The 25,565-nt window shown below is 39.7% G+C and overlaps 1 protein-coding gene across 2 annotated transcripts; it reads right to left on the bottom strand.

Annotated features, from left to right (window-relative positions):
- Positions 1 to 1,244: 1,244 nt before the first annotated feature.
- On the bottom strand, positions 1,245 to 25,565 carry GIPC2 (GIPC PDZ domain containing family member 2). 2 transcript variants are annotated; one of them, XM_002188073.7, is made up of 6 exons: positions 25,204 to 25,562; positions 17,502 to 17,687; positions 13,924 to 14,104; positions 10,569 to 10,678; positions 9,790 to 9,871; positions 1,245 to 2,628 (listed from the first exon to the last, which is right to left on the bottom strand). In XM_002188073.7, the coding sequence occupies exons 1-6, from the start codon at positions 25,447 to 25,449 to the stop codon at positions 2,474 to 2,476; spliced, it is 960 nt and encodes a 319-aa protein (XP_002188109.2). In that variant the 5' UTR covers positions 25,450 to 25,562; the 3' UTR covers positions 1,245 to 2,473. The 2 variants fall into 2 exon arrangements, with proteins under 2 accessions (XP_002188109.2, XP_030135400.2); XM_030279540.4 differs by lacking the exon at positions 9,790 to 9,871 and having other exon boundaries at positions 25,204 to 25,565.

Raw genomic sequence — 25,565 nt, 5'->3', positions numbered from 1 at the left:
GCAGCACACACTAACAAGATGTTTATAGTCCCACTCTGAGTAGCACTTAAATAGAGCTGATGTCTTAGAATTAGTTTGTCTAACAAACCTGGGAGATTTTTGTAGTGACATTCAATGTCATATTCACTATACACAGCATCAAAAGGTATTAGTGTCATTATTAGCTAGGTTTTAAAGGCTGTATTTTATTAGTAAAACAACATTAATTTGCTACACAAATCATTACAAAGAGAGAAGTATTTATCATGCTTTATAAGGCACTGTGATTTTCATGTGACAATTTATTCCTACATGGCTGGAAAATGCAAATAATCTATCAAATCAGGAAGTGGTACCTGTTTTATGAGCTGGAAATATTGAATGCTTTGAGAACACAGGAAAAGTAAGATATATTGACATGCTTTATTGCAGTAAATGCAAGTAAAATTGCTATCACTATTTAAATCTTCGGCCTGAAATAAACTCCAGAAAAATAGGCCACTGTGACATGAGGCAGCTCTCTGTAGAATTAGAGCTTTAGAGATTATTTTTATCTTACTATTTTATCAGTGTAATGAAACAAATTATCCACTGAGTAAAAATTGATTGAACAACATTAATTTCTCAAAATAGAATGAATAGCCAAAACACAAGGGGTTATCTGTTACAGGCAACATTTTGTGCATTACCCATAATACCTTCTCTCTTTTTTTAAAGGAATTCTTAATTTTAATATATTTTATAACCAGTGGCATGTTGGTAACTAACACTAGTGTACATAAACACTTCCACGGAATTTGACATTTGAGTTTTATGATTTGAAACCAAGAAGGAATTCTTGGCATTTCCTTTTTGCTTTTCACCTAGAAGTTTAGAGAACAAATTATATGCCCACAACACTTTAACCCCTCATTATCATGAGTACATCAGCTAAAGTAGCCCTGCACAAGACAGAGAGTGTGCTCAACTGCAAAAGAAGATTGTGGGCTCAGACTTGCAATTATCGAAAAAGAATAAATTTTCAAACTCCTTTTGCAAAGTAGTACATCCTTGGGGGCCCAAACAAGAAATAGGATGAACAAAATTTCACCACCTCCTTACAGTTTCTTCAAGTTTATTCTCAAGTTTTACAGAAATTTGCTTAAGTGGAGTTTAGAATTCTTCCTCAAGAACCTAGTAACGAGAACAAGAACCTGTTCTCTCAATGATACTTCAAAGTGTCATGGGTTTAGGGAAAAAAAAGAAAAACATTGACACAGAACATGTAAAGTTATTGGCATAGTCTTTATTTTAAAGAGATCTCTGCAATTCAGTGAAAGACATTTTCTTTTGTAGTAATTATTGTTTTATATTCTTATACAAATATAAAAATTCTAAAAAGCTGTGACACCTTCTCAGGTCAGAACCCACATTCTTGTTGAATTTCATTTGCAATAATTTCAGATTTATAAGTAAAAAATTAGTAGTTAAAATAAACATTTATGTACAATATAATTGGAAAACCTAACATCTAAGATTAGTTTAACATATTTTTCGGGGTCTAGGCATGTATTGTCATTCAAAGTACAATTCCTTGTGACTTTACAATAATATCTTTTGTGTTTGAACACCTTCAATATCTCTCTTGTGTTACCATGTTAAAAAAACCCACAGACAAGAGGGGAACTCCACAGGATCTCAAGGAATCATTTAGCATATGCAAATATCAATTAAGCACTTAGTGATACACTGTAGTCTCCAGTGCAGTCTCCAGATATTATTCAAATACATTAATATTAATAAAAATTAACATTTATTTCTTTCTATGCAGCTCCTATTGCAATATTATGGCATCTGAATCAAGCAGCAGCTTCCTGGTTTAAGATTTCTACTCTACCTACCTCAGTAATAACGCAGACAGAGCATACTATGACTCAAATGCAAGCAAGCCTTTCTCATCCAAAGATCTTAGTTTTCATGTTTCAGAGGAAATTTTTCCCTGAATTTGGGTTCTAATGAAACAGGGAAACTTCTTCCCAAAGTAAAAACAATGTCCAAGCCAAACTGCAACAAAATTTAAGGCTTTAGGTTAATACATAGGGACAGCAGAAAACCAGGGAACTGCAGCATGAAGCAACAACTTTATAAACCTCTCTAAAGAGATGAAATAATCCAAACTCCTTGTTGCATATGTCTAACACTTTTCAGAATACTGCTATCGAAGTGTATGTACAATAAAAACCACCTAATTTTCATAAAATTTCTGTATAAATATATCACCTTGACACTCTCCTCACAGTGATTTCTATATGTAAAATAAATGTTTTTAATTGCAGTTGTCAGAAGTTTGGGTTTACCTTCATTTTTATTAGAAATCTTCCTTTGCAAAGGAAAATCTCAGGTCAGAATACTTGTGCAGACCACTCTGAATTCACATCAATAAAATTACTAAAATTCTGATGTATTTGCCGATCATTTTGTATTTTCAAACAGGGATTGATAAACTGCACAGTTCTCATTCCAGTCGTCCTTGCTTAGCATCACCTATTGCTCCCCATACATCAAATACAAACTCATCTGGAAACGCAAAGTCTCCAAGAGTTTCATCCAAGGCCACTGCAAATTCATCTGGGTTCTTCTTGTCTCTTCCAGCTTCCACAATTGTTGCAGCTAAAAAGCAACAAAACAAAATAATGTAGTTATCATGAAAGTGACAGCTAACACACAGGGCCAAGACAGTTTTGGGATGCCTATTTTCAACAGCTGATGAGGTCAGCTGCGGGAGATGCAAAGTCTACCAGGTGAATTTAGGATTCAACAGGAAATGATGTACTTTAAGTTTGTGCTTATGCCTCTAGGAAGTGAAAAAGTTATTTCTGAAAATCCCAGCCAGGTGGGTCAAATTGTGCAGAGGGAAGAGAAAGGCTTTGCTGCTGTGCACAACAAACTGGAGCCACCAAACACCAGGAACATCTTGGTATCCAGCAGAATGAAAGCAGAGGAGTTAAAACTATGATATCTTGTATACCAATACTGTCCAGCATTTCCTCTTATTTACCACAAAAGTATCAAAATTTATCAAGTGTCAGAGCTCACTTTTGAAATGGCTACCCTGGGGCTGCTGCTTAGGACTGACTCTTTAGTTGCTGTGCTCATCCCTCACCTTTTGCCACTGCAGTTTCTCGGACTCCAGGAGAACATAGAAGTCTATCCCAAACACTGGATGCTGACAACCCATGGATATTACAGCAAATGAAAACTGTGAGGGTTTAAACCTCTTCTGATCATGACACCTGCACCTCCATGAAGGGTGAAAAGAATCAGCACAGAAATTTCTTCTAGTTAAGCCGGGCCCACAGAATAACTGGCAGCAAGCTACCATGGTTTGAGGGCAGAATGCTCTGTAAGACACATTTAGCACAAACAGCATTGCTGAATACAGTTTATTTTCTGAGCTGTATCTCTGCTCCACAGCCTCTCTTCACAGGAAAATGATGGTATAGTACAATAGATGAAACATCAAAGTCTGCTTCGTTTTGTGATTACTTTACTATACCTGCCTTAAACTGCTAGGTGTCCTCCATCTTTTGTTAAACATCAAATACCTGCCACTTTCTTCATGAGCATACCAAATTCAAGTGTCAAAATGAAGGATTTGATAGCTTCTAGCCTTTTCTTAGAGGAATAGCCAAACATAAAACACATAATATAGTGCCTGAGAAAGGGAAGGAAGTTTTGAAGCCACAGACAAACATCTTTACTTTTTATAGACACTGGGAGAAGGGTGGAGAGAAAAGAGCTGTGCAAGGCGGCATAAGAGCAAACACATCAGGAGACTGTTACACCAGATATTTAGAAAAAGCTACCATCAAAAGAGTAAGGATCTAGACAAGTGTTCAAGCAGGGTGGGAGTGAGGAATGTAGCCATTTTTAAGATAAATTGGCCAATAGATACGGAAGAATCATATGACACAGACAGCAGCAATAAAACAAGACAACAAGGCATTATATCACAGTCCAGCTGCCCTAGCTGAAGCTTCATAATTCACATAATAAACTGTCATTAACAGAAAGTGTAACTTTAAAAAGGACTTTCTTTAAAGATTGCTCTTCAAAGATAATTAAATAGAATCTAAAATACTGGTTTATTATAGGTTTACAAAACGTGAAAACTAAATCCACTAAAAACTTAGCAGATCAACTTTCAACCCAACCAAGTAAGAATCAGAACATCGCCGTGCTAAAGCAGCCTCAAAAAAACTTCCATTTTCATGTGTATCGAGTAAGTCCGATCAGCACCGCCGGGCACGTTTAATGCAGTGTATTTCCTGAGGCACACCGGCATTCCCAGTGGGAATGACCTGCCGGAGGGAGCGGGCTCCCGGAGCGCTGCGGCGGAGCGGTGCTGACCTCCAGCGCCGGCGCGGCTGCACCGCCGGGCACCGCCGGGCTCTGCGGCACCGCCGGGCTCCGAGGCACCGCCGGGCAGCGCCGGGCTCTGCAGCACTGCCGGGCATCGCCGGGCTCCGCCGGGCTCCGCGGCACCGCCGGGCTCCGCCGGGCTCCGCCGGGCTCCGCCGGGCTCCGAGGCATCGCCGGGCTCCGCCGGGCTCCGCGGCACCGCCGGGCTCCGCCGGGCTCCGAGGCACCGCCGGGCACCGCCGGGCTCCGAGGCACCGCCGGGCAGCGCCGGGCTCTGCAGCACTGCCGGGCATCGCCGGGCTCCGCCGGGCTCCGCGGCACCGCCGGGCTCCGCCGGGCACCGCCGGGCATCGCCGAGCCCGCTCCCCTGCCCGCGGGCAGGCCAGCTCCTCCGCCACCCCCTCAGCCCATCCCTGCTGTCCCAGGCGGTGCCACAGCCTCGGGCCGGCGCTCCCAGGGCGGCACCGCTGCGCAGAACGCGCCCGCCCGCACGGTGGCATTTGCGGAATTGATGCGGAATTCCCAGGGCAAAGCAAAGCCTGCTGACTGCCAAGGCGTTCAGCAGATACTTGCCAGCTTGAAGAAAACTTTGCTGGTTCTCAGAGGGTGACAGCTTCTGCCAAATTATCTCCACTCCCCTCCCTTTTCCCACTGCTTCTTGTAAGAGCTGCACAATAAGTGATTACAGGAATTTTACTCCAGTAAAATGTTTTTCCACAGTCAAAAGAGCCTCAATTGTCTTCATATTTTCATTTTTTCAGTTCCTTTCAGGCAATGTTAATATCTGATTAATTTTTACATAAGATGTGAAAAGTTCAGCAATCTTAAAAGTGGTGAAAGGAATTAGAAGTCTCATCAACTTTAACAGAGACATTACTATCAGGCCTCCCAGAATATGGACAAAGTAATATTTCAAATATAGTTCCTTTAAAATAACCTCAAAGATCTTTCACAAAATCCTTATTTTCACTTTTAATAAACACATGGGGCACATGGTAGCCATGAAAGCTACCTTCTGCCTGCTGTTCTTATTATCTACCTTACACAGTGGTTTTGCTACCTATATCCTTTTCAGAAGTCCTGACAGAAGCCTCAATATTTATTTAGCTGTAATGCTATTAGAAGTTTTGCCTTAATCAAAAGGTAACAAATATTATTGTTGTCTTGTCACTCTAAAGCATGTTATTGCAGTTTCCATTGGTTTCCATTCCAGTTGGTTTAAGTTTCACGTTGAACATTGCCAGATTTGGTACTCAAGAACTATTAGAAATAGTTCTTCTTGTTCCTTTTTCTTAAGTACTAATTCTTCTTAAAGTTTTTTTGTTTGTTTGTTTAACTGGACTTGCTGTCCTTCCTTTTATCAAAAAAACTCCCATCATTCTTTCAGAGAAAATAAATAGCCATAAACAATATACCCCTGGATGTATGCAATAAAATCCTTTGGGAAAGGAAGTCTGGTGACAGAAGGAGAAAAAAAACAACAGATTCAGGGAAAATATCACTTCAGTTAAAGCATTTAGAGATAAAAACATCTATTGAATATTGATGGATTGGATTTGCAAGCCAAGAGAAAAAACTTGGGTAACAAAAAAGGTTTAAACCTGTTAAGTATATTTTGATAGATGGTAAATTTGAAAAATGAAGTCAAAAATGGAGAAGTAGATTTCAAATTTTTTTAACAAACAGAGAATATGCAAGGGTATCTCAGCCTGATCTCAGTGATGGAAGGTTATGAAACAGACTATCTTGTGCGTGATCACATAGCATGGACAGGACAAACCAGGGCAGGCCCAGCCAGCATGGGTTTAGGAAAGGTGGGTCCTGCCTGACCAAACCTGATCTGGTTTTATGACCCACAGGAACTGTGGATATGCCTACCTGGACTTCAGCAAAGCCTTGGATACTGTTCCCCACACCTTTCTCCCAGAGAAGCTGGCAGCCCATGACTGCACCGGGGGATGTTCAGGTTGGACATCAGGAAAACTTTCTTCACTGAAAGGGTGGTTAAGCATTGAATGGGCTCCACAGGGAAGTGGTGGAGTCCCCACAGCTGGAAGTACTCAAGAAATGACTGGGTATGACACTCAGTCTATGTTTAGTTGGCATGGTGGTGCTTGGTCAAAGGTTGGACTCAGTGATACTGGAGCTCTTTTCCAGCCCCAATGCTGCTACAATACATCATGTCTGATAATATTATAGAGAGCAATAGAAAGGAAATAATCATCCGAAAGCAGAAAAATAGAACAAAGGAAACAAAATATTGGTGGATGAAGCCAAAAGATGCTGAAAAAAAATGTGGACAGGAAGCCCTTTTGCCATCATTTACAATCGATAGCATTCCGTGGTTAGATCCAGGCTTCCTCCCACCCAGAATTTTTGGGATTAAATACAGTCCATAACAATTCAAGTCTTACAGATTCAAAAAAATAAATGCCAAAATTTTTCACTAACACTGTTTCCTGAGTCATTCCTATTAATCAACTGCTCAAATTCCTTTACCAGAAAGCACCCACAGAATTTAGAACAATTTATTACCTTTATTACCTCTCAGCTGTGTATTTATGTTTTAAAGAATGCTGAAGTCAAGCCTTGGCCCAATTTCTAATGTGCCCATAAAATGGCTGAGGAATACATTTCCAGAGCAGACTGTCCCTTCTCTGGATTACGTACAGTTTTCAGTACAAAGGAATGAGGAAGTAAAAAGGTAAAAATGCATCCAAAAGCAGGTATGTAAATCTCAACAGCATTTAGATCTCTGAAAATAAAAGTAATAAAACTGTGCCAGAAAAAAGTGCATGCATTTTCTTTAAAAATTTCCAAGTATTTTGGTCCAGTCTAGGGATTTGTGTGTAGATTTAGTCAGCCATTCTTGAAACTGTCAAGATACTTAACCATGCAAAAATTAAGGGCTTTATCTCACCTTTAATTCTGTTGGTAATTTAATATCAGTTTTTCTTTCCTTTCTTTCTAACTTATTGCTTAAAACTGGGGCACTGTTTCAGAATTCAATCACACCATGGAAGTGTCATTTTAATGGAGATGAAAGAGTAATATTAACTGACATCCAAAGATTCTGACAAACAGAAGTGCATGGAAGTGAGCAATGATTGAGATCTTAATCACTTGTCAGCTGCACATTGTGATGACTTGCATTTTCAACTAATCTGGCTTGAGTAATGAGTAAAATTTTGAGCTAAGTGGTGATTGGCATTCTCTGAATGAATCTTTTCCTACTATTTCATTTTCATGGGTGACTGATCACATCCAGTATGTGAAAAACTGACATGTGTTAATTGAACAGATTTGTGACAGGTGATTAGCTCTCCTTTCCTAAAGAAACCTAGAGCTGTTTAATTGTTTTAAAATGGTAAAGTTGGGGGCTTTGAGTCATCACTGTTGGCTGTTAACTCTCAGATTAGAACTTCAGGATATGGCTTCAAAGGTGCAAACTAAAGCTACATGAACCCAATAGTCTTTGATTTCTGACAGCTCCTCTTGGTTTCATTCTTCCTTTCCTCTTGGGAGGAAAATAAGAGGTGAGGGACAAAACAATCACCATGCTGGGAAGAAAAGAGCCTCTCTATGAACAAAGACCTCTTCCTTCTTTGAGTATTCTTTTAAGACATTTTTTTTTTAAGTTTCCAAACTACATGTTGAAATATGAAGGACACTAGATCTTTTTGAGGGGAAAAAAATTCAAGGAATTCATGGGAAAACTCTACCAGGTGCTTGGCTATTAACTCAAAGATATGTGTTGAAAGCTGAACATCTCAGTCTACTGTGCAAGAGCCATCCTGTTTACAGTACTGAGAGCCAAAAATACAGGGAACACCGTTCCCACAGGACCGCTCCCATGGACACCAGAAGCAGAGCACCTACAGCTGCTTATTCCTGTAGGGCAAGGAGCCTGGGGACCTTGGAAGTAACCTGCAAGGACAGGAGCTTCCAGAAGCCCAGCCTGAGCCAGGATTGCAACAGCTGCAGGACAAAAACAGCTCCCAGAGGACAGCTGGCAGGGGACGCAGCTTTGAAGCCTGAGCCAGACTGAGGCACAGAAGTTGCAGGAATGAGATGGGACATGGAATCCTCCCTAACCTAAACATGGCTCAGCAGCACACAGGCCTCCCAGGAGTGTAATACATGGCAGCAGCATCACATATTAGAGTTGCTGGGAACAAAAATGTTGAGAACTTCTAGTTTCCTGGGAATTGGTAAGCTTAGATAGAACGTACAAAATAGAGGGCAGGTCTGCCCTCTCTTCTATGCCAGGAAGCCCACTTCTACCTTAGACTGAAGGACGGATATTGTCTTACCTACGTTTTTTCCTGTGAGAAAACTAGTGGAATCTCCCAAACAGGTGCTTGCTGGTCAGAACACTCAACAAAGGCCTTTTGGCTATTCAGATAACCACCCTTTGTTCTCATTCCTCTGTGCTAACTGCTGCCCCTCCAGCCCTGATGCTTCCCCTCTGGAGCTTCATGCCAGACCTATTTTCTCTTCTGCTTTGCCTTTTCCACTTCTCTCTCATGAAAGTTTTCTTTTCAAGATCACTTTCAATTTAGCCTATTCTTTCCTTTTTCTTGGCTGATTCTTTTAAGATATTACCATAATAATAAATACCTTCCTCTTTGTCTCAGTACCAGCAGCTCCACAAGATCCTAGGAGGATTACAGCAGCCACAGCAGGCTACAACAGCTAGACTGCAGCTTCTTCCCACACAAATAGAAATTCCTATTCAGTTATTGTCAGAACAACAAAGAAAAGCAACAGCTGCAAGGACAAAGTTGGTGCATCTTTAAGGAACTTATGACACTGGGGTTAAGTAGTTTCTTTCAGTATGAATCAATGATTCTTATAACTAGTAAATATTCTGTAAGTTTTCTCGTGTTCATCAGAACACAGGTTTTAGACATTTTGATAAATTTGTGCAATTAGTCTGTCAGCTCCCTTGCTGAATAGTTGCTTCTTCACTGATGAAGATCTCAGGTTCAAACCTTAGCAATCAACTTTGATGGGTCTATGCCAAGGGGCAAAAAAGCAAACAAACATACTTATCCTTAAGAATCCTTAACCATGGCACACACAAGATTCACTAGAAAAAAAATGCCAAAAAGAATACAGTGGTGACAGTTATAGCAAACAACTAAAAAATTCATGCAACAGTGTATATGGCTAATGTGCAGAAAGAATAGAGGATTGATTGAGTAATTACATCATTACATTGAAGTGGGAGGGAGATTCTTTTATCAGACAAACATATTTGTAGAAACACAGGCAAGTTTTTAAGACTGCAGGCTGGACAAATTTTGCTTCACTTACATCCAGAGACTAAAGCACTCAATAATTGTTAAGACTACAGAAAATGAGAAATTATTTAATCTTGCAGTAATGTATCTGCTAAAAACTCACCTAATTCAATATCTCTTATGCCCATGTATGTTTCAAGAAACTCATCCACTTTTTTAATTGCTTTTTCTTCAACTTCAGTTGGCTTTGTTGGAATAAAGGGAGAGAAGAGCAAAAGTATGATTATACCTATGCAGATTTCAAAATAACCAGCAATGTGCCAGTGATTATCCTTACTCCCATCTTGGTCACCTAGACTTATAAAATCTAAGATAAAACACACTATTCCACTCTCTTTCTCTCTTCTCACAAACATGAGCTTTCCTCCTCATATCAAGCCACACAGCTCACACATTCAAACTGAACAGGGCTTTGTATCTCTTGACAATACACATCTCCATCAAATCCTCATCAGCTAGAAGAGCCCGGAATAAATAATATTTATTCACCAAACTCTATACCTGGCTTTGCACAAATTCATGTCAATGTATCTAATTAGCCTCTCCTAACAACAACCTTTACACCAACCCCATAGACTTCAGTGTCACAAATGAAACAAATTCTTCACAACCATCTCACCTCTCTTTCCCCCCACCCCCTCTTTTCAGCACCCCTTGGTCTAATCTAAATTCATCCATGTAATCCATGACATCTAAATATAGGTTCTGTGCTTCCAGGTTCTTCAGCCCCATCCTATCCCTGCTAGTTGTCAACTTTAGTTGTTCTCTTTAGTCCCACGAGCTTTGTAAGATCCAATTTTTCCTTCCTACTTATCAGCCTTGGGGAAGAATAAATCAGAAGCTGGGTGATTAAACTACTGAAGGGCATATACCACACCATACCATTTCCTCCACAGTAGCAGGGCCTTTGGCTCTCAGGCGAAGTGTTTCTCTCCCTTTGGAGATTTTAGCCTCTGACAGAGTTCTGCCTTTGGACCTTGGTTCCAGCCTTTCTAAAGACAAAAAAAAAAAAAAAATTCAACAAAAATAAAATACCAAACAAAACTACATATACAGTACAACAGAATATGAGGTATCTGTTTTGGTTATTACAGTATCTTCACATTTAGTCTAATAGAGATCTAGATTACATTAAAAACTAATTATAAATTAACTATTCTAAGTATAGCTTTACTGACAATTTCTTGTCTTTAAATTGTAGTATCTGCTCAGCTGCACTGAGGCTAGGACTTCCATTGACCAATATACCCAAGCAGACCTATGGCATTCATTTCATATATGTACCTCGTGTAATTTTATTTCCCGATTCTACAGGGAAGTATTTATACCTTTATATTAGACAGTGGCTGAATTCACCAGCCAACTGCTGATTTATTCGGGTCTCTACAGGCAGAACACATAGGAGGTTTAGCATTGCAACGTTTCTATCTTTCACTGATGCAATGGTGCAAACTCTCCTGCTAAGCAGGTGATGATGAGCCACACAGAGCTGAGCTAACAATTTGCTTATCAGCGCTCACAGAGGTGAAGTGGCCAGGAGCCGATCTGCAGGAGGTTTTCCACTGGTTTCACCAAAATTATTTCACACCTGATAAAACTCTACAAAGAGCACCTGGTTTACACGAAGTTTCCTTTACCTGAATTCAGCCTTTCTTGTTTCATCCTGGGTAAAGGCACCCCAGTTAGTAGATAGAGCATGGAAACATTTAAGATTTGAGTTCTTGTTCCAGGATGCAATTTTACATTCAATTTTACATACATGGCAAGGCTTTAATTTACTTACTGACATGCGAATTACATAGTGAGTCTGGAAAGTGCTAGATGAGAGGAGACAATTTTGCAGAACTGCTTTTAATTGTCCTGTTACCTCTAACAGATTATTCCTCCTCTTAATAGCAGGTCTTTCTAATAATCTCTTCTTGAAGGCAGTACTTTAACATATTATATTAATTTTGCTCAGATAGATTTCAACTCATTATTCTTGCATAAGTGGACACAAATCTAGATTATTATGCTTGAAAAGTAAATTTTTTTAGCTTTCATTATACAAATAAGTATGCCACAATGTGTTATATATATACTTAGGATAAACACTTTTTCTTAATCCTTTTATTGCTTCAAGGACAGTTCAAAACGTCCTTAAGACTGTCATTATTTCTGCTAGACTTTCAAAAAGTCATTCCTTATTAAAAAACCCATATTTTTCAAATTCTGTCACCATAATCACCTTAAAACTCATGATTTGACATAACTTTTTTTTTGAGTACTTCAGACCAAAACACTCTGGCTAGCACAGAACTATTTTTCATATTCACTCATTAAAATGCAGAGTTTCTATTATGCTGCCTTTACTTTGTTTCTATTCACTTTTCACAATTCACAGATGCTTGTGACTGGTACAAATCTTTAGTTCTGTGTTACAAGCCTTGCCTAGAGGAGCTGAGACAGTCTGTGTGTACATGGTAGAAGGATGTCCAACCAATAAATTATCTTATTTCACATTCCGCTGAGAGGAAGAAAATAAAAATAATTTCACACAGAGGCTTGTCTCTTATTTCTGTACCCTCACCAAATACTGATGAAATTAACAGGAATTCAGCACCAACTTGTCCAGCAAGATCTGGATCTTGTCTGTCATTTCCTCTGGGGCTATTCTTAGTGCTTAAGCTGCAGCTGAAGCATTATCTTTGTGCCTGAAGCCTAATTTTAACTAAGGCTAAAGGCAGAACGTTTAACCTACTGAGCACTGCAACTTGCAAGTTAATTTCTGCAGGGTAAAAAAATAACGTCTTCCAAAAATCTGTCCACAAAGCTCTGGCTGCCTCTTAAATCAATGCCAAAAAAAGGTATTGCCATGAAATTAGTGCATTTCCTCCTCTACATCACAGGCAGACTAAAAGGTATCATAGCACCCAACTAAAGGAAAAACTACTAAATTACGGCTGAGGTCATCAATCAAATGCTGATTTACCCTGTTCTTTACAAACTGTGTAACACTTCTAGCATTGAACACAAATTATAGGCCCATATTAAAAAAAGGTATTGCTGCATTACTAATTGTGATGGACAATATATGCAATACTTTAGCATAATGTATAACATACACATTTACTTAACAGCAGTACCAGCTTACATACAAACACATTAGAGATCAACTCATAACTCCCATTCTTCACAGAAGCAACAAAAGAAAAAAAAATATCTTGGCATTTCTCTAATTTTCAATTTCTGCTGCTATTCTGACACCAAGTGTCAAGACTGGTGTATGACAGTAGCTGTAAACTACTAACACATTAAAAAAAAAATGAAAAATAAACATTAAAAATTTTTGCTGCTGTAGTGAAGACAGTGATATTGAACTGACTGTTATTTCAGGTGTGCAGAAGGCCTCACACAAATTTATGATTTATCACTATTTTGAAGTTTTTATTACAGGAAAATGTTACATGGTTCGGGGAGAGGATCCAAAAAATGAGATAATAAAAATTGTAATTCAGTCTCTATTTTGACTGCCTGAGCAAAACTTCCCTTTTTTGATTGTTTTTTACATTGATAGAGTTAATATATACAAGAATTAGCAGTAGGTATGCATTCCTCCTGTTTAAGCAGCACTTGCTCAGAGCATGCAGATGGCAAGCAAGACAGAGCTTTGCAATTCTGCTTTCTTCCAATTCTGAGTACAACTGCTGCATGACTGGAGATCCACAAAAAGGCTGGGAGGGAGATAGGGAGAACAAGCAAGCTGGCAGCAAAGGAGGTGCTCTGGGGAATCCCAGACAGTGCTTGCTGCAGACTCCTTCTGCAATAGAGAGCACAGACCCCCAATAAAGGGTACAGAAATAGAAAAGTCTGACACAAACAATAGGAATTATGTATCAATGGAGGAAAAAAGGAGTTTTGAGGATCAGGACATTAGTGAAGTGATCCATGTTTTAAAACTGTACCTATGAAACAATTCCTGTTCTAATTTTGGAACATCACGTAGTGGCAAAAGAGACTGACTAAGGCTCAGGTGAGGTAACCCACACCAGGATGACTGCTGGAGAAAGCAAGATGGAAGAAAATCCATTCATAAATCTTCCATTTCAAAGAAAAAACCTAAATGTACTTTCTTGCAGTTGTTACATTACCACAGGTGGACATCTGGCTGCATTCTGAAAACAAACAGTGTAATGCAATGATGGCATTTTACTATCAAGGTGTTTTGCTGAACAAGGTGGACAGTCAGGTCACTCACCAAATGCTTTCAAAGGCTCTACCAACTCCAGCTTAAACTTCTGACCTTTCTCCAGATCTTTTAGCATTTTGGCAACTTCATAATGCCGACACTCTGACACATTTTTCCCATTTATGGTCTCTATGTGATCACCCACGCAGACGGTTTTGGTTTGGTCCATAATGCTGCCTTCTTTGATTCGCTATTGTTTGAAAAAAACCAACACCACCAGAATTAGAAATTTCTTGAAAAGGTGATAGTTTTTAAGAGGTGACACCACCAAGTTTCAAGAATGTCAGTTAACAATATCAATACTACTGAGCTTATTATTCCTGCAGTGTGTTTTGTATATAAGATTATCATAAAACATATTTTGAAAAGCATTATTTTTCAAACAAAGTATTTTAATAAGCACTGAATATACACTCAGACAGGGGAAAAAAGGATGCAACCACACTTCAGAAATAAAGAGTTCTGAATAACCTAATATTTTTGTGCTTTAAAACTGATCATAGGCATGTCAGTAATGTGAATGGTTATTCAAGGTTTTGGGGTTTTTTCTATTTAATACCTTGACAAGCACAGGAATAGAATGTTTTCTCTTCTCCAGTATGGTCCAGGGTCTTAGTAAAAAATTACACACTGTAAAGGGCTGATCTTAGTAAGACCCATCCCCAGTGCTGAAACTACTATTTCACTCATTAAGCTACACAGCTGTATATTAAAGGATATCCTCTGAAATAATAAAGAATAAGAAAATGTTTTAACTGCCATCTCATGGAAAACACAAATAGTCTAAAGGCCATAACAGAAGTTACAGCTATTACGAAGTGTAATTTAAAAAGTATGAGGAAAAACCTTTAAAATATCTCTATGATTTGTCACACTTCAAATTTCAGTGATTCTGTTTATTGTTGTTACATACTGTCATAATTTTTCCATCCTGTGCATACATCACATAATCCATTTTTATACAGCTATTGAACAGAAAAACTATGACATAGTAAAATATCTTTTATTTTGCAGATATAAATTTCATTCTAACGTGTTCCTGAATAACAATCTTTTCAACAAAGACTGTCATTCAGGCTAACTTTGCTGAGGTAACAGTGAGACCAGGCAGAAGAACGTGTTGCCACCTCCCACTGTAGCAGCCTGGCTGCGCAATCCGCCAGGAGCTGCTCCCACCCCGCGCACGTCTGAGCCCACTCGTGTGCCTCCATCTGAGAGTCAGTGGGAAGTGTGAGTGCTCACTGGCATACCGTGCACTGCAATCATTTTAAGCTTCAGGCTGAGTTTAACTCCTTCTAGCACCTAACAGAAGCCTCGTGGTGAATGTGGACGTGGGTACTGTACACATCAGAAACCAAATGTGCCAAATGTTCCTGTTACCAGGACTCAAACCCTGTCCCACCTGGCTTCAATGTTTAGTCTACATGTTGAATATTCACCTAGCTTTTCTTCTGCACTTGGATCCCAACACTAAAACTGTTTAAATAATATTCACTGTCTGTTATTTGTGTCGCTTTTTATCATCACTCTGAGTTAACTGACTGAAACAGTCGAGCTACATTGTCACAGTAATTAAGAAGCAATTGCCTGTATTTTGAGTGCTCTACAGTCCATTGAGAAGCTATGAGGATCTATATTTCCTATTCCATTTGATAATGTCTCCTTGTACACCACTTCAACTTCTACTGCTGTTCTTGGAATGCTAATTTGACTCCATAATACTTTCTCCCACCCGCCTGTACCCCAAAAACAAATTTGTGAAAGCAGAACGACACCGGGTTTTGCTCTTAGTAATGCAAAACAAGATTAAATTTCATAGGAAAAGAGCCCTGCAGTTCAGTGTCAGGTTTAAAACTGGTTGGGTAACCATATCAAATCTAGAAACCTCCCTATTATTCAAAATGCAGTAAAATAACTGCAGCCCATAGCAATCTTCAACAACCCACCAATCAGTAAATTCAGTATTAATTTTAATTAAGAATGTGATAGTTACAAATTTTTAAGGACAATATATGTATATAAGCAAAAAAAAAATCTATAAAACTTTAGAGACAGTCTCTGCTTAGTCATTTACCTAGACAATGAAGTAAAAAAAAAAAGATGCAGCTTTTACTTTTGTATATGTGTTTTCTGTGCTGATTTAAAAGATTCATTGGCTAAATCTGCAACAACAACAAAGTATGCTCCTGGAAACTCCTTAAAATTGATGCATTCCCATGAAGACCACACCATTTTCATTACAATGCTTATTATTAGACCAGTACAGGATAAAATAATATCTATTTGCTCAGAGGACTTTTACACAATTTACTGGAAATTACAGCTTGTCCGGCTAATGTTGTGAGGGTTTTCCAGTGTGCTCCAGTTGTGCAGTAGTCTGTGTGAGGCCTGTTCTCTCTGCCTGTTACCAAGCAAGCACAAAGGGAGTGCCACTGCACAGGGCTGCACTCGTGAACGCTGCTCACTGAAGCACTGCTTTCAATGCCTTCTTTTAAAATGCCACAAAAGCAGCAGCACGACTGAATGTTATGGGCTGAATAGATGCCACCACTAGAAATTCACAGTTTTTTGTCTATAAAAATAAAAGCTAGGCTATGATTTTGCCAAAATGCTTAGTGAAACCTTTACTGCATCTTGACTTTCACAAACATGACCTCAGTCACATTTTTCCACAACAAAGACAAGCAAACCGATTTCTAAACCATGTCTTGTTTTATGGCCATGGTAGCTAAGGAATGAACAGAAAATACAACCTCTCCATACAAGAAGCTCTGTTTACAATGAGAGGAGTGACTGGGGCAGCAGTAATCAAAGATAATTGCTAATGCCTCACTAATAATGGATAATTGGAGTATATTAGAGTAAAGAATCTCAAAAAGGCAGAAATTGTGATTAAGGTTCCTAATACCTAGTCTAGCAAGGACAGCATCATTTCCTCAGCCTCTACTTGTCTCAAAACATACTGCCTCTAGGTCATATAGAAGAGGAGAAGGAAAGTAATTATGATTAATTTACTGAGTATATTACTGCCCATACTTGCTACTCAAGCCCATTGTGGTAAATTGTGTTAATCCATATCCTTGAAATTCACCCTATCTCAGACAACAATACTGGAAAGCTGAAAAAACACTATACTTGCCCCTACTCTTGTACAGCACAAAGGCTTCTGCCCTGGGAACAGCCAAAGACTGAAAGAACATGATCTCATTATCACATGAGTGAAGAAGTTCTATAAGCATCTAATAAATGACATCAGAAAATCAGTTTAAAACAGGAGGGGGCAGATGCAAGCAGTATCTAACACCTACCACCTCAGGGTAGCCCAGGAGATACAATGGCCTCATTGTAAAGCTGATACATGTTACAGAAGCAATGAACAAATGAACTGATTTTGAATGACATGCAGTACAGATTAGCTGAACTAATTTTCAATTATGTACCTAAAGAAAGGAACTTTATTCTTTACTTAGCATATATATGATTATAAAAGATTTTATAGTTCTAAAGGATCATTTAACCAATAATTAACCTATTATAGTAACAGAAGCTTCTATGGAACAAAGTATTTCACTGGTAATCACGTTTACCTTTATAAAGGCACAGCCAGTTCCATTGTCTGTAATGGTAAGTCCCAGCATATCATCAGTTTTAAGAATTTCCACTTCTTTTCGCTGTCCTTTCACATGGGCAAATATGAAATCTTCAAGGCCAATTTGTGCACCTAAGAGCTTGTCCATATCAACTTTATGAGTGTTCAAAGTGCAAAACATGATCTGTGTGGAAGGAAAGCAAACACATTAACAGTGTATTAGGTTTGGTGAGCTTGATAGGAAGCTAAAATGAGAGTACAGTTCAGGCCCTTGCGATAGATCCATGGCTAAAAATTATCCCCCTTCTTCTCCAGCTACACCAGGAGGAGGAATAGTCTCCATCCACACACAACAGAAAGCATCAGGAGCTCAAATTGCAGGTGAGAGCTGGCAGGGAGCACAGGAAAGGGACCTCCCTGTGTGAGCAGCCTCTCAAGGCCTGTCTCAGCACACCAGCCCTGGGACAGGCATCCTGAGCTGGTACAGCTTGCACAGAGGTCAGAGTTAGCAACTGAAGAGCCATCACCATCTTGTGCTTCATCATTCACCCACCTCAAATTCCACCCCATTCAAAGATCACTAGGGAGTACTTTAAAACTTGATTAGTTGAAAGCAATTTAATAGGGGAAAAAAATAGAGCTTATCAAAACAAAAGTCATGAGAGAGCATGACATTATTTGTATTGCTCCATGTGTTCCTTCATTAGCTCAGAGCACATTGCCTCCAATGGGCTTGCTTAGCTCCTACCTTTCCCCAGCACGAGTTGGGGTCATCCCTGTTCCAGTAAAAGAAAGCCTTAATAAAAAGGTCAAATTGCTTCTTTATAAATCAGCTTTTCTGAGGAATTTCCCTTCAGCACTGAATATCAGGCAGTCCTTTTTCTCCCTACACTTACACCAGTTCTTCAGCAGGGAAGATTCTTGTCCTGGGCATAGGCAGGGTGAGGTGAGAGCAATCCATCTGTACTGCCTGGGAACAGAGATGCTTTTGCCCACCAAGGAGAAGCATGAAGGAATTTGGCCAAGCCCAGCACACCCATCACAGCTACAGTAGTAACACATGCCCCAGCCTGTCCAAGCTGCAGCAGGAGAGGAATGAGGGCCAAGGCAACCCCAGCTTCCTCCTGGGCAGCACGGAGAGCACAGGGCAGCAGCCAAACCAGAGAAACTGCGCTCCAAGAGAAACTTGGGAAATCCCTAAAATCTGCTTCACTGAGGCAAAGACATGGGTTTTCCATGCCAGAACACTACACATGTCTTTTCTTTCCTTCTGGCATCACTAGATGAAAGTAGAAAAATTGAAATGAAAGTCACCAACCTCTTTAAATTGATTCCAGGTCAAAGAAAGAGTGGATACTTTTGCTAATGTATTTCACAGAGAGCAGTCAAGTTTCTGGAGCTTTCTAGGACTTAGATTCTGTAACGATGGAGGTTTTAATCTTAAAAGACTGAAAGTTAATAGAATGTGTTCCTTGACAGACAGTCTTGTTTAGTTGTTGTTTAAAAAAAAAAAAAAACAAAACCTAAACAGCATTATTCAATGGCTACTTGCTTATCTCATCTAATCCATCAAACATCCAGTGCAATCTAACACCTTATTAAACACCTTATTTAATGAAAGTCGTAACAGCACACTCTTAACAGATATTAGTTTTATTTCCTCGGGTAATGTAAAGGTTTTCAGTTAAACAATACTCTAGATATAAAAACACCTGGAGAAATGAATCTGGTTTTAAGTAGAAAATTGAATATAATAATAATGATAATAATAATCCCTAAGGACAAGCTCTTTTTTTAAACCAAAAAAGTAAAACGGATTATATCAATTTCACATACACATTTTCAGCTCTCTCAAGCTACATAACTTTGCCAGTTTAAAATGGTGACTCAGTTCTCTGTTCATTGTTCCTGCAATGAATAACAAGCACTGTCTTTACATTTTAGACATTAGCATCCTTCATCTGACCTTGTCAAATAGACAATCTAGTAAATACTGTCACACCTTTGAATAGATAAAATTGGCAACAGAGCAGAAATGTGATATTTAGAAACTTGATCCAGAGTTTCTCTTTATAGATCTTCATCTGGATGGCATTCCTACTACAGCCTATAAGTCTGCAGAATTTTTTGTGAGTCAGTTCAGTGCTAGCCACAAGGTTGAGAGAGCATCAGCTAGTCAAAAATAAAACTTAAATCATACTTCATCCTCTTTAGTGAACAACTGCTTTTTCTCAGAACAGATATACGTAAAGAGTAATGTACTAAAGATGTATCTACCCAGAAAGATATACCACTACACAATCTACCAGTTATAGCATAGCTTTATTTGTACACAACTGAAACCTATTGATTCAAAAATGGTATTTTTCATAGATTTTATATAAGTTTAATAATGGTACCTAATGCCAGATTATATACTTGAATACTTAAACAATAGGTTCCACTCACTCGAACTTTTGTATATTTTTACTAGTAATTTTCTTATTAAAAATGAAACCAGAAAAAAATTCAGTGTGCAATTCTCACAGTTAAGTCTTTTCTGCCCTTACCCTAAACCTTCATAGGTATTTGGTTTCTAACTCAGTATACCAGTGCTGTGAATATTTCATGCCAACTTTAGCAAGGTATTATAAATCAGAACTGTTACATCAGTCACAAAGTATCTAGGATACCTCCTTCACCAAGAGTTATCTTCTGCAGCACTCAGAAGAAGAAAATTCCATGTCACTGGACACTAGGGGCTTATGCACAACTTTATAAAATAGATTTGTCCAATAAGATTACTAACAGATGATTCCCTGCATCCATATTTTCAACTGGAAGCGACCACATTAGCCAATAAAACCAGGGCTATATAAGGAAATATAAATATATGTGTTACATAAAGAAATGGTATTAGCTAAGAAAAAGAAGCTTACATGATGTGTTATATAAAGTATATATGCAGTACCATATTGCATGTTGTATACATTAATTGTACTTTCATCTTCCATATTGAGCTGACATCTTGAGAAGAACTCAATAATAAGTTGATTGAGAAATTACGTACTCAGAAGCTATAGAAAATGTATTAAAAATCTCAGATAACTTTACAGATATCATAATCACTTTCTGTTTAAGAGGTAGGGAAATTTTAATTCTGAGCAAGATGTAACACCCACTGACATATTTCCCTATATACACAGATGTCATCATATCAAGAATTCACCAACACATTTTCTAGGTATCTTACTCACTTTATCTTCCCCGAGGAAAATGTGAGAGACTTGACCAGCTTCAGCAACAGTAACCAGCTCCTCCAAGTTCTAGTGAGCTTTTGGTACTGTCAGGTATTCTGCCTGGTCAATACATTCAATGGCTTATAAAATAAGCATTCAGTGTTTAGCTGTTTGTTTTGAAACTTGGTTGGTGGGGGTTTTTTTTGTTTGGGTTTGTGGTTTTTTTGTTTGGGTTTTTGGTTTTTTTGTACGCAAGTATTACAGTGTAATACAGTGTTCACAAGTAATTACAGTGTAAGTTCTTCCATCCAGTTGTTCCATACTGGTATTTCAAATACTTTCAACCTAAGTATTGAAAAAGACACAGCAAGCATCACATGCGGGTGTGACATTTAAGCACTGCTTAGGGAAATAGCAAGCAAACAATTCTTGCCATAGGGTTGGGAGGAGGTGTTTTGTAGGGAGTGTTAAATTTGCTCATTTAAAGTATTCAATCTGTAGGCGTGATTGTGAGCAATTTGCTTCAACAGATAAGCAGTAACAATAAAACTTCCAACATTTTGGTGATGAGGATTTCACAAGCTGACCTTTTTCTCTAAAACACACTTCAGATTTTTTATTGTTAAAAGGACAGTTTTGCTCAGAAACACAAGTTTCCGCAGTGGCTTATTTGTCAGCAGTCTTTCATAAAAGTTTAAACTGAACGGGTTTAAATCAAATAGTTCTCTAAAAGTTTAATGTGGCACAGCCTCACGGTATACTTGACTGTTTAGCATGAGGAGGCAAGGCCTGTGAACAACAGCCCACACACAAGCTCAGCAGCTGGACTCTTGCTACTGGAAGAGAAAGAGGGAGAAATCTTTCTGCATTTCTGCCAGAAAGATTTCTCTTCCCCTGAATTACCCTTGTGATGCAAAACTCCTTCCACTGTGAAAGAAATCCCAACCTCCAAGGGCTCTGGACAGACACAGCCATCGAGCATTAAGTTTAGTTCACCAGCCCCACCATATTTCATCTTTAAAAGCAAACAAAATAATTAAAAGGCAAATTGCAAGGAGGCAAAAGAAAAGTCCACACAGCCTCTATGGGTTACCATTCCCTTCTCATCTGATCAAGAAAAAGCCCAGCTACAGCTGGACTTTAATATCCAGGTTCTCAGTGCCCGATTAGTTATTCTGAATACTTTAAAGCCCTACCATGTGCTCTCACAGGAGCACACCACCACCAAATGCCTTAACAGACCCACATTGTCCTTCAGTCAGTGCTCATTTATTTATCATACAGGCTGCACTCAGCACTTTCACCTTTAGGGGAACATTCCCTGCTACATTCCCAACAGTCAGAGTGGAGTAGTAATCCTTAAAGGCCAAAGCTACACGTAAATACTTTTTCCAACTTTTTTTCCTACTTCAACCTCCATAGAAAAAACAGGGGAACATATTTCTATTACTTATGCAAATAGAAACATACACGTAGCTGTATGTGGGTTGTGTTGTTAGTTAAGAGCTGCATCTATCTATATTTTTTTAGCTCTGTGCTTCCTTGTTGAAAGCTTGCTGAAGTAATCAAGTTAAAAGGCAAGAACAATGTGATGTACCTTAAACAACACTCATAATAATGATGCTGGAAATGATAAAACTTACATTTTTTAATGTAGCTTTAGTCAGGAGTTTGTTCTCCTTTGCCCAGAGGGAGGGGAATTGAAGTCTCTCTACAATACTCTTCACAGGGATTTAAAATTTAAAATTTTAACATTCACAGATTGGGAGTAGCCAGAATATACATAGGAGATAAGAGATCATTATCGACCATTACCCCCCAACATCACTCCCTGACAGGGCCTGAGACACCTGGTCTGGGAAAAGACTGATAAGACAACTGAAAAATGAGGACCAAATTAGCACCGAAGGCAAAGGGATCAATAACCAATAGGAGATCAAATACTAAGAATTGCCTAATTTAAGACCACTGTACAAGAACTTCTTAGGGTTTTGTCTGTATTTCTTTTTCCTGCAGTTTTGGTGACAATGACACAGGCAATGTATTGCTAGAAGCCATACTGATTCCTCCTCCCTGGGGAAAGAACAGCCACGTTGGACAGAGAAAAGCAGAAGTGCTGGAAGTTGTAAAAGTCAGAGAGGTAGGTAGAAAGGGAGGCTTCTGCCTACCCCTCAGCTCAAAAGGGCTAAGATATATATAAAATACCTACAAGAAAGGATGAGTACAGGAAAAACCTCAAAAAGCAGCTGTTATGTCTCACTCCTTCATAGATACCCAGCAAAGATCCCCTTTGAAGTGATACCCATCCTGTCCCCATCCCACCCTACTCATGATCCAGGTCTGCACAGAAGTTTCTGTCAGTGTCTGTCCAACAAATACTGTGTTTTATATAAACTGCTCTCTGTCACTGTTGGCAGTCAATCACAGAACTTGGAATGGATTCTCCAGCAGAAACTAAACTCAGCTGGTCCTGGGAGGTGTGATCCAAAGAGGAAAAGTGTTGTAACCATGTGGAGTCAAAAGGAGAAGCGACAGATTACAAGTATAGCTCATTCAGAATCGTATTAAAACTCTCAGGCAGGAATATATCCAAGAACCCATACTCCTGCCTACCCTGCAATAAACTCATGTATCATTAAATGTACTCACTTCTGCAAAAGGTATCTGAATGCTCTCTGCACAGAGCTCTTGCCCTCCACTCCCCCCCACTATTTTCCAGCTCAGCCACTCCAGGGTGGAGATCTCTGTGACAGGACCTGTTTCCAAAGGCAGTCACGTGTGGGTATCACGCTGCCCACAGGCTTCAGCAGAGCTGGGTCACTGAAACTTTCCTAGACAGGTAACACCTACAAACAGCATTTGAGTACCTAAGTGTCCTTCAGTTTGCTGAGATGTAGCTTCTGGTATTATTCTTTACAGCAGATTATCTGTCCAAAAGCAGTTTTAATTAATAGATAATATAATTTAAAATAAATTTTAATAAATTCACATTTCTATCCTGTCTCTATGCAAAAATCTGTTGCATGGCTCTCTGGTCTGAATTCTTCACTCTGTTATGCCACCTTTACACCAGGAAATATTTTTTCACTATTTTCACATCATACTACTTTCTTAAAGCCAACTGAATTTCTGGCGTAAAAGATTTTCAATTCAGTGCCTCCAGCAATAATTCTCCATCAATTTTTAGCAATAAGCCACATTAAAAGAAAAAAAAGTAAAAGGAATGGAAAATCAGGGAGAAAAAGAAAATAAGACACTTCTCCAGTCTGGCACAAGGCTGGCAATATATGCCCATGATATATGGTGCTTCCTCTAAAGCCTCTGAGGGTGTCAGATTATACATCTAGCAGGAGAAACAGGAGCACACCATTCATACAAAATTAAATTTCTCTGTGAAAGCTGTTCTTCTCAAGTCAGTGGAGCCAAAAGTTCAACAATGAAAGGAAGAAAACTAAAATAGCAGACAATCTGCTAATTATGAGAACTTGAGAATACAACGTATAACTGAGATGGAACAGAACAAAAGGAGAACAGCAGCTCAGGATGAAAGAAAACAAAGGAACAGAAGGTCAGAAAGCAGCTGGAAAGGTCTGGGACACTGATGCATTGCCTCTTAATTACTTAATGCAACAGTGACTGGTTGAACTGTATTCACTGCTACTGCCACTTTCACTTTACAATTTTCTATTTGGAATGCTACGTCAGGCCACAGCAAACTCAGAACAAAGACTGTGGTAGCAGTAGTCTTTACAACTTTTTTTAAAAAGTCGTCTACAAAGCAGGAAAGAAGTAAAGCTGTACAGCCACACGTAGGCATAATGAAATGTTAGCCCTCTGTTTCAGCTTGCCACTCAGAGGTTAAGGTTCAAAGAACCACATAGGAAGAACTTGATATGGCCACTACCTTTTAACTAAGAGAAAACAATGCATCTACAAACACAAATGAATCATTATCCAAACAAATGTTTAGAACACGACTCAGAAAAAAAAAAAAAGATCAAAAAGGCAGCAGAGCTTAAAAAGGAATCCTGTTACAGACTTAAATTTAACTCCATTTGAACAGTGAACGTTTTAAAAATTACCTGATAAAGCAGAAAACTTTCCAAACATCACTTTCTGCTGAAATTTTAAAATGTAGTAGGATTCAGGGCCTTTATACCACATGCCCTCCCCCTCCAACGCCTTTATTGTGGGTATTTAGCCTCATAAATCTGCTGTCCCTTTTTTAACTGGAACGAAGCAGTGCCTAAGAGCTGTGTCAAACAGCAGCTGGCAACACAACCGAAACACCGGAGTTTTGGTCAAGAGGACCATTGTTTTTACTCCGTAAGAGTTAACTGCAGTCACGCGGATGCCTTTTCCCGCACGGTAACGCTCGTTTGGAATAGCAAAGGGAGTTTGTGCTCCCAGGAGGCGCAGAGCGGGCAGGTCCCCACAGGCCCGCGGCAGAGGCAGCGCGGCGGCGCGGCGGCGCGGCCCTACCTGAGCGGGGGGCAGGCCGAAGGCGGCTCCGATCCGCGCGTACAGCTCGCGGGCGCTGCCGAAGCCCTGCACGCGGCCCGTGGGGCTGCCGTGCGCCAGCTGCGTGTGGAACTGCAGCCGCGACGCGCTGGCCGACGGCAACGGGGCCGCCGCGGGGGCGGGGGCCGGGGCCGCCGCCTCGCTCTCCACCAGCTTGAAGGTCTCCTTGGACTTGTCCTTCTTCTTGTTCCTCAGCCCCAGCGGCATCTTCCGCGCCGGCTCCGGGCTCCTGCGGCCGCCGCCGCCCGCGCTGGACTCTGCCCCCGGCGCGGCGCCGCCCCGGCCCCGCGGCCATCGCGGCCGCCAGGTGCGGCCCGGCTCCG

This window comes from Taeniopygia guttata, chromosome 8 (assembly GCF_048771995.1).
Source record: "Taeniopygia guttata chromosome 8, bTaeGut7.mat, whole genome shotgun sequence".
NCBI lineage: Eukaryota > Metazoa > Chordata > Aves > Passeriformes > Estrildidae > Taeniopygia > Taeniopygia guttata.
Note: the sequence above shows the minus strand (reverse complement) of the source record. Positions and strands in the feature narration are given on the sequence as shown.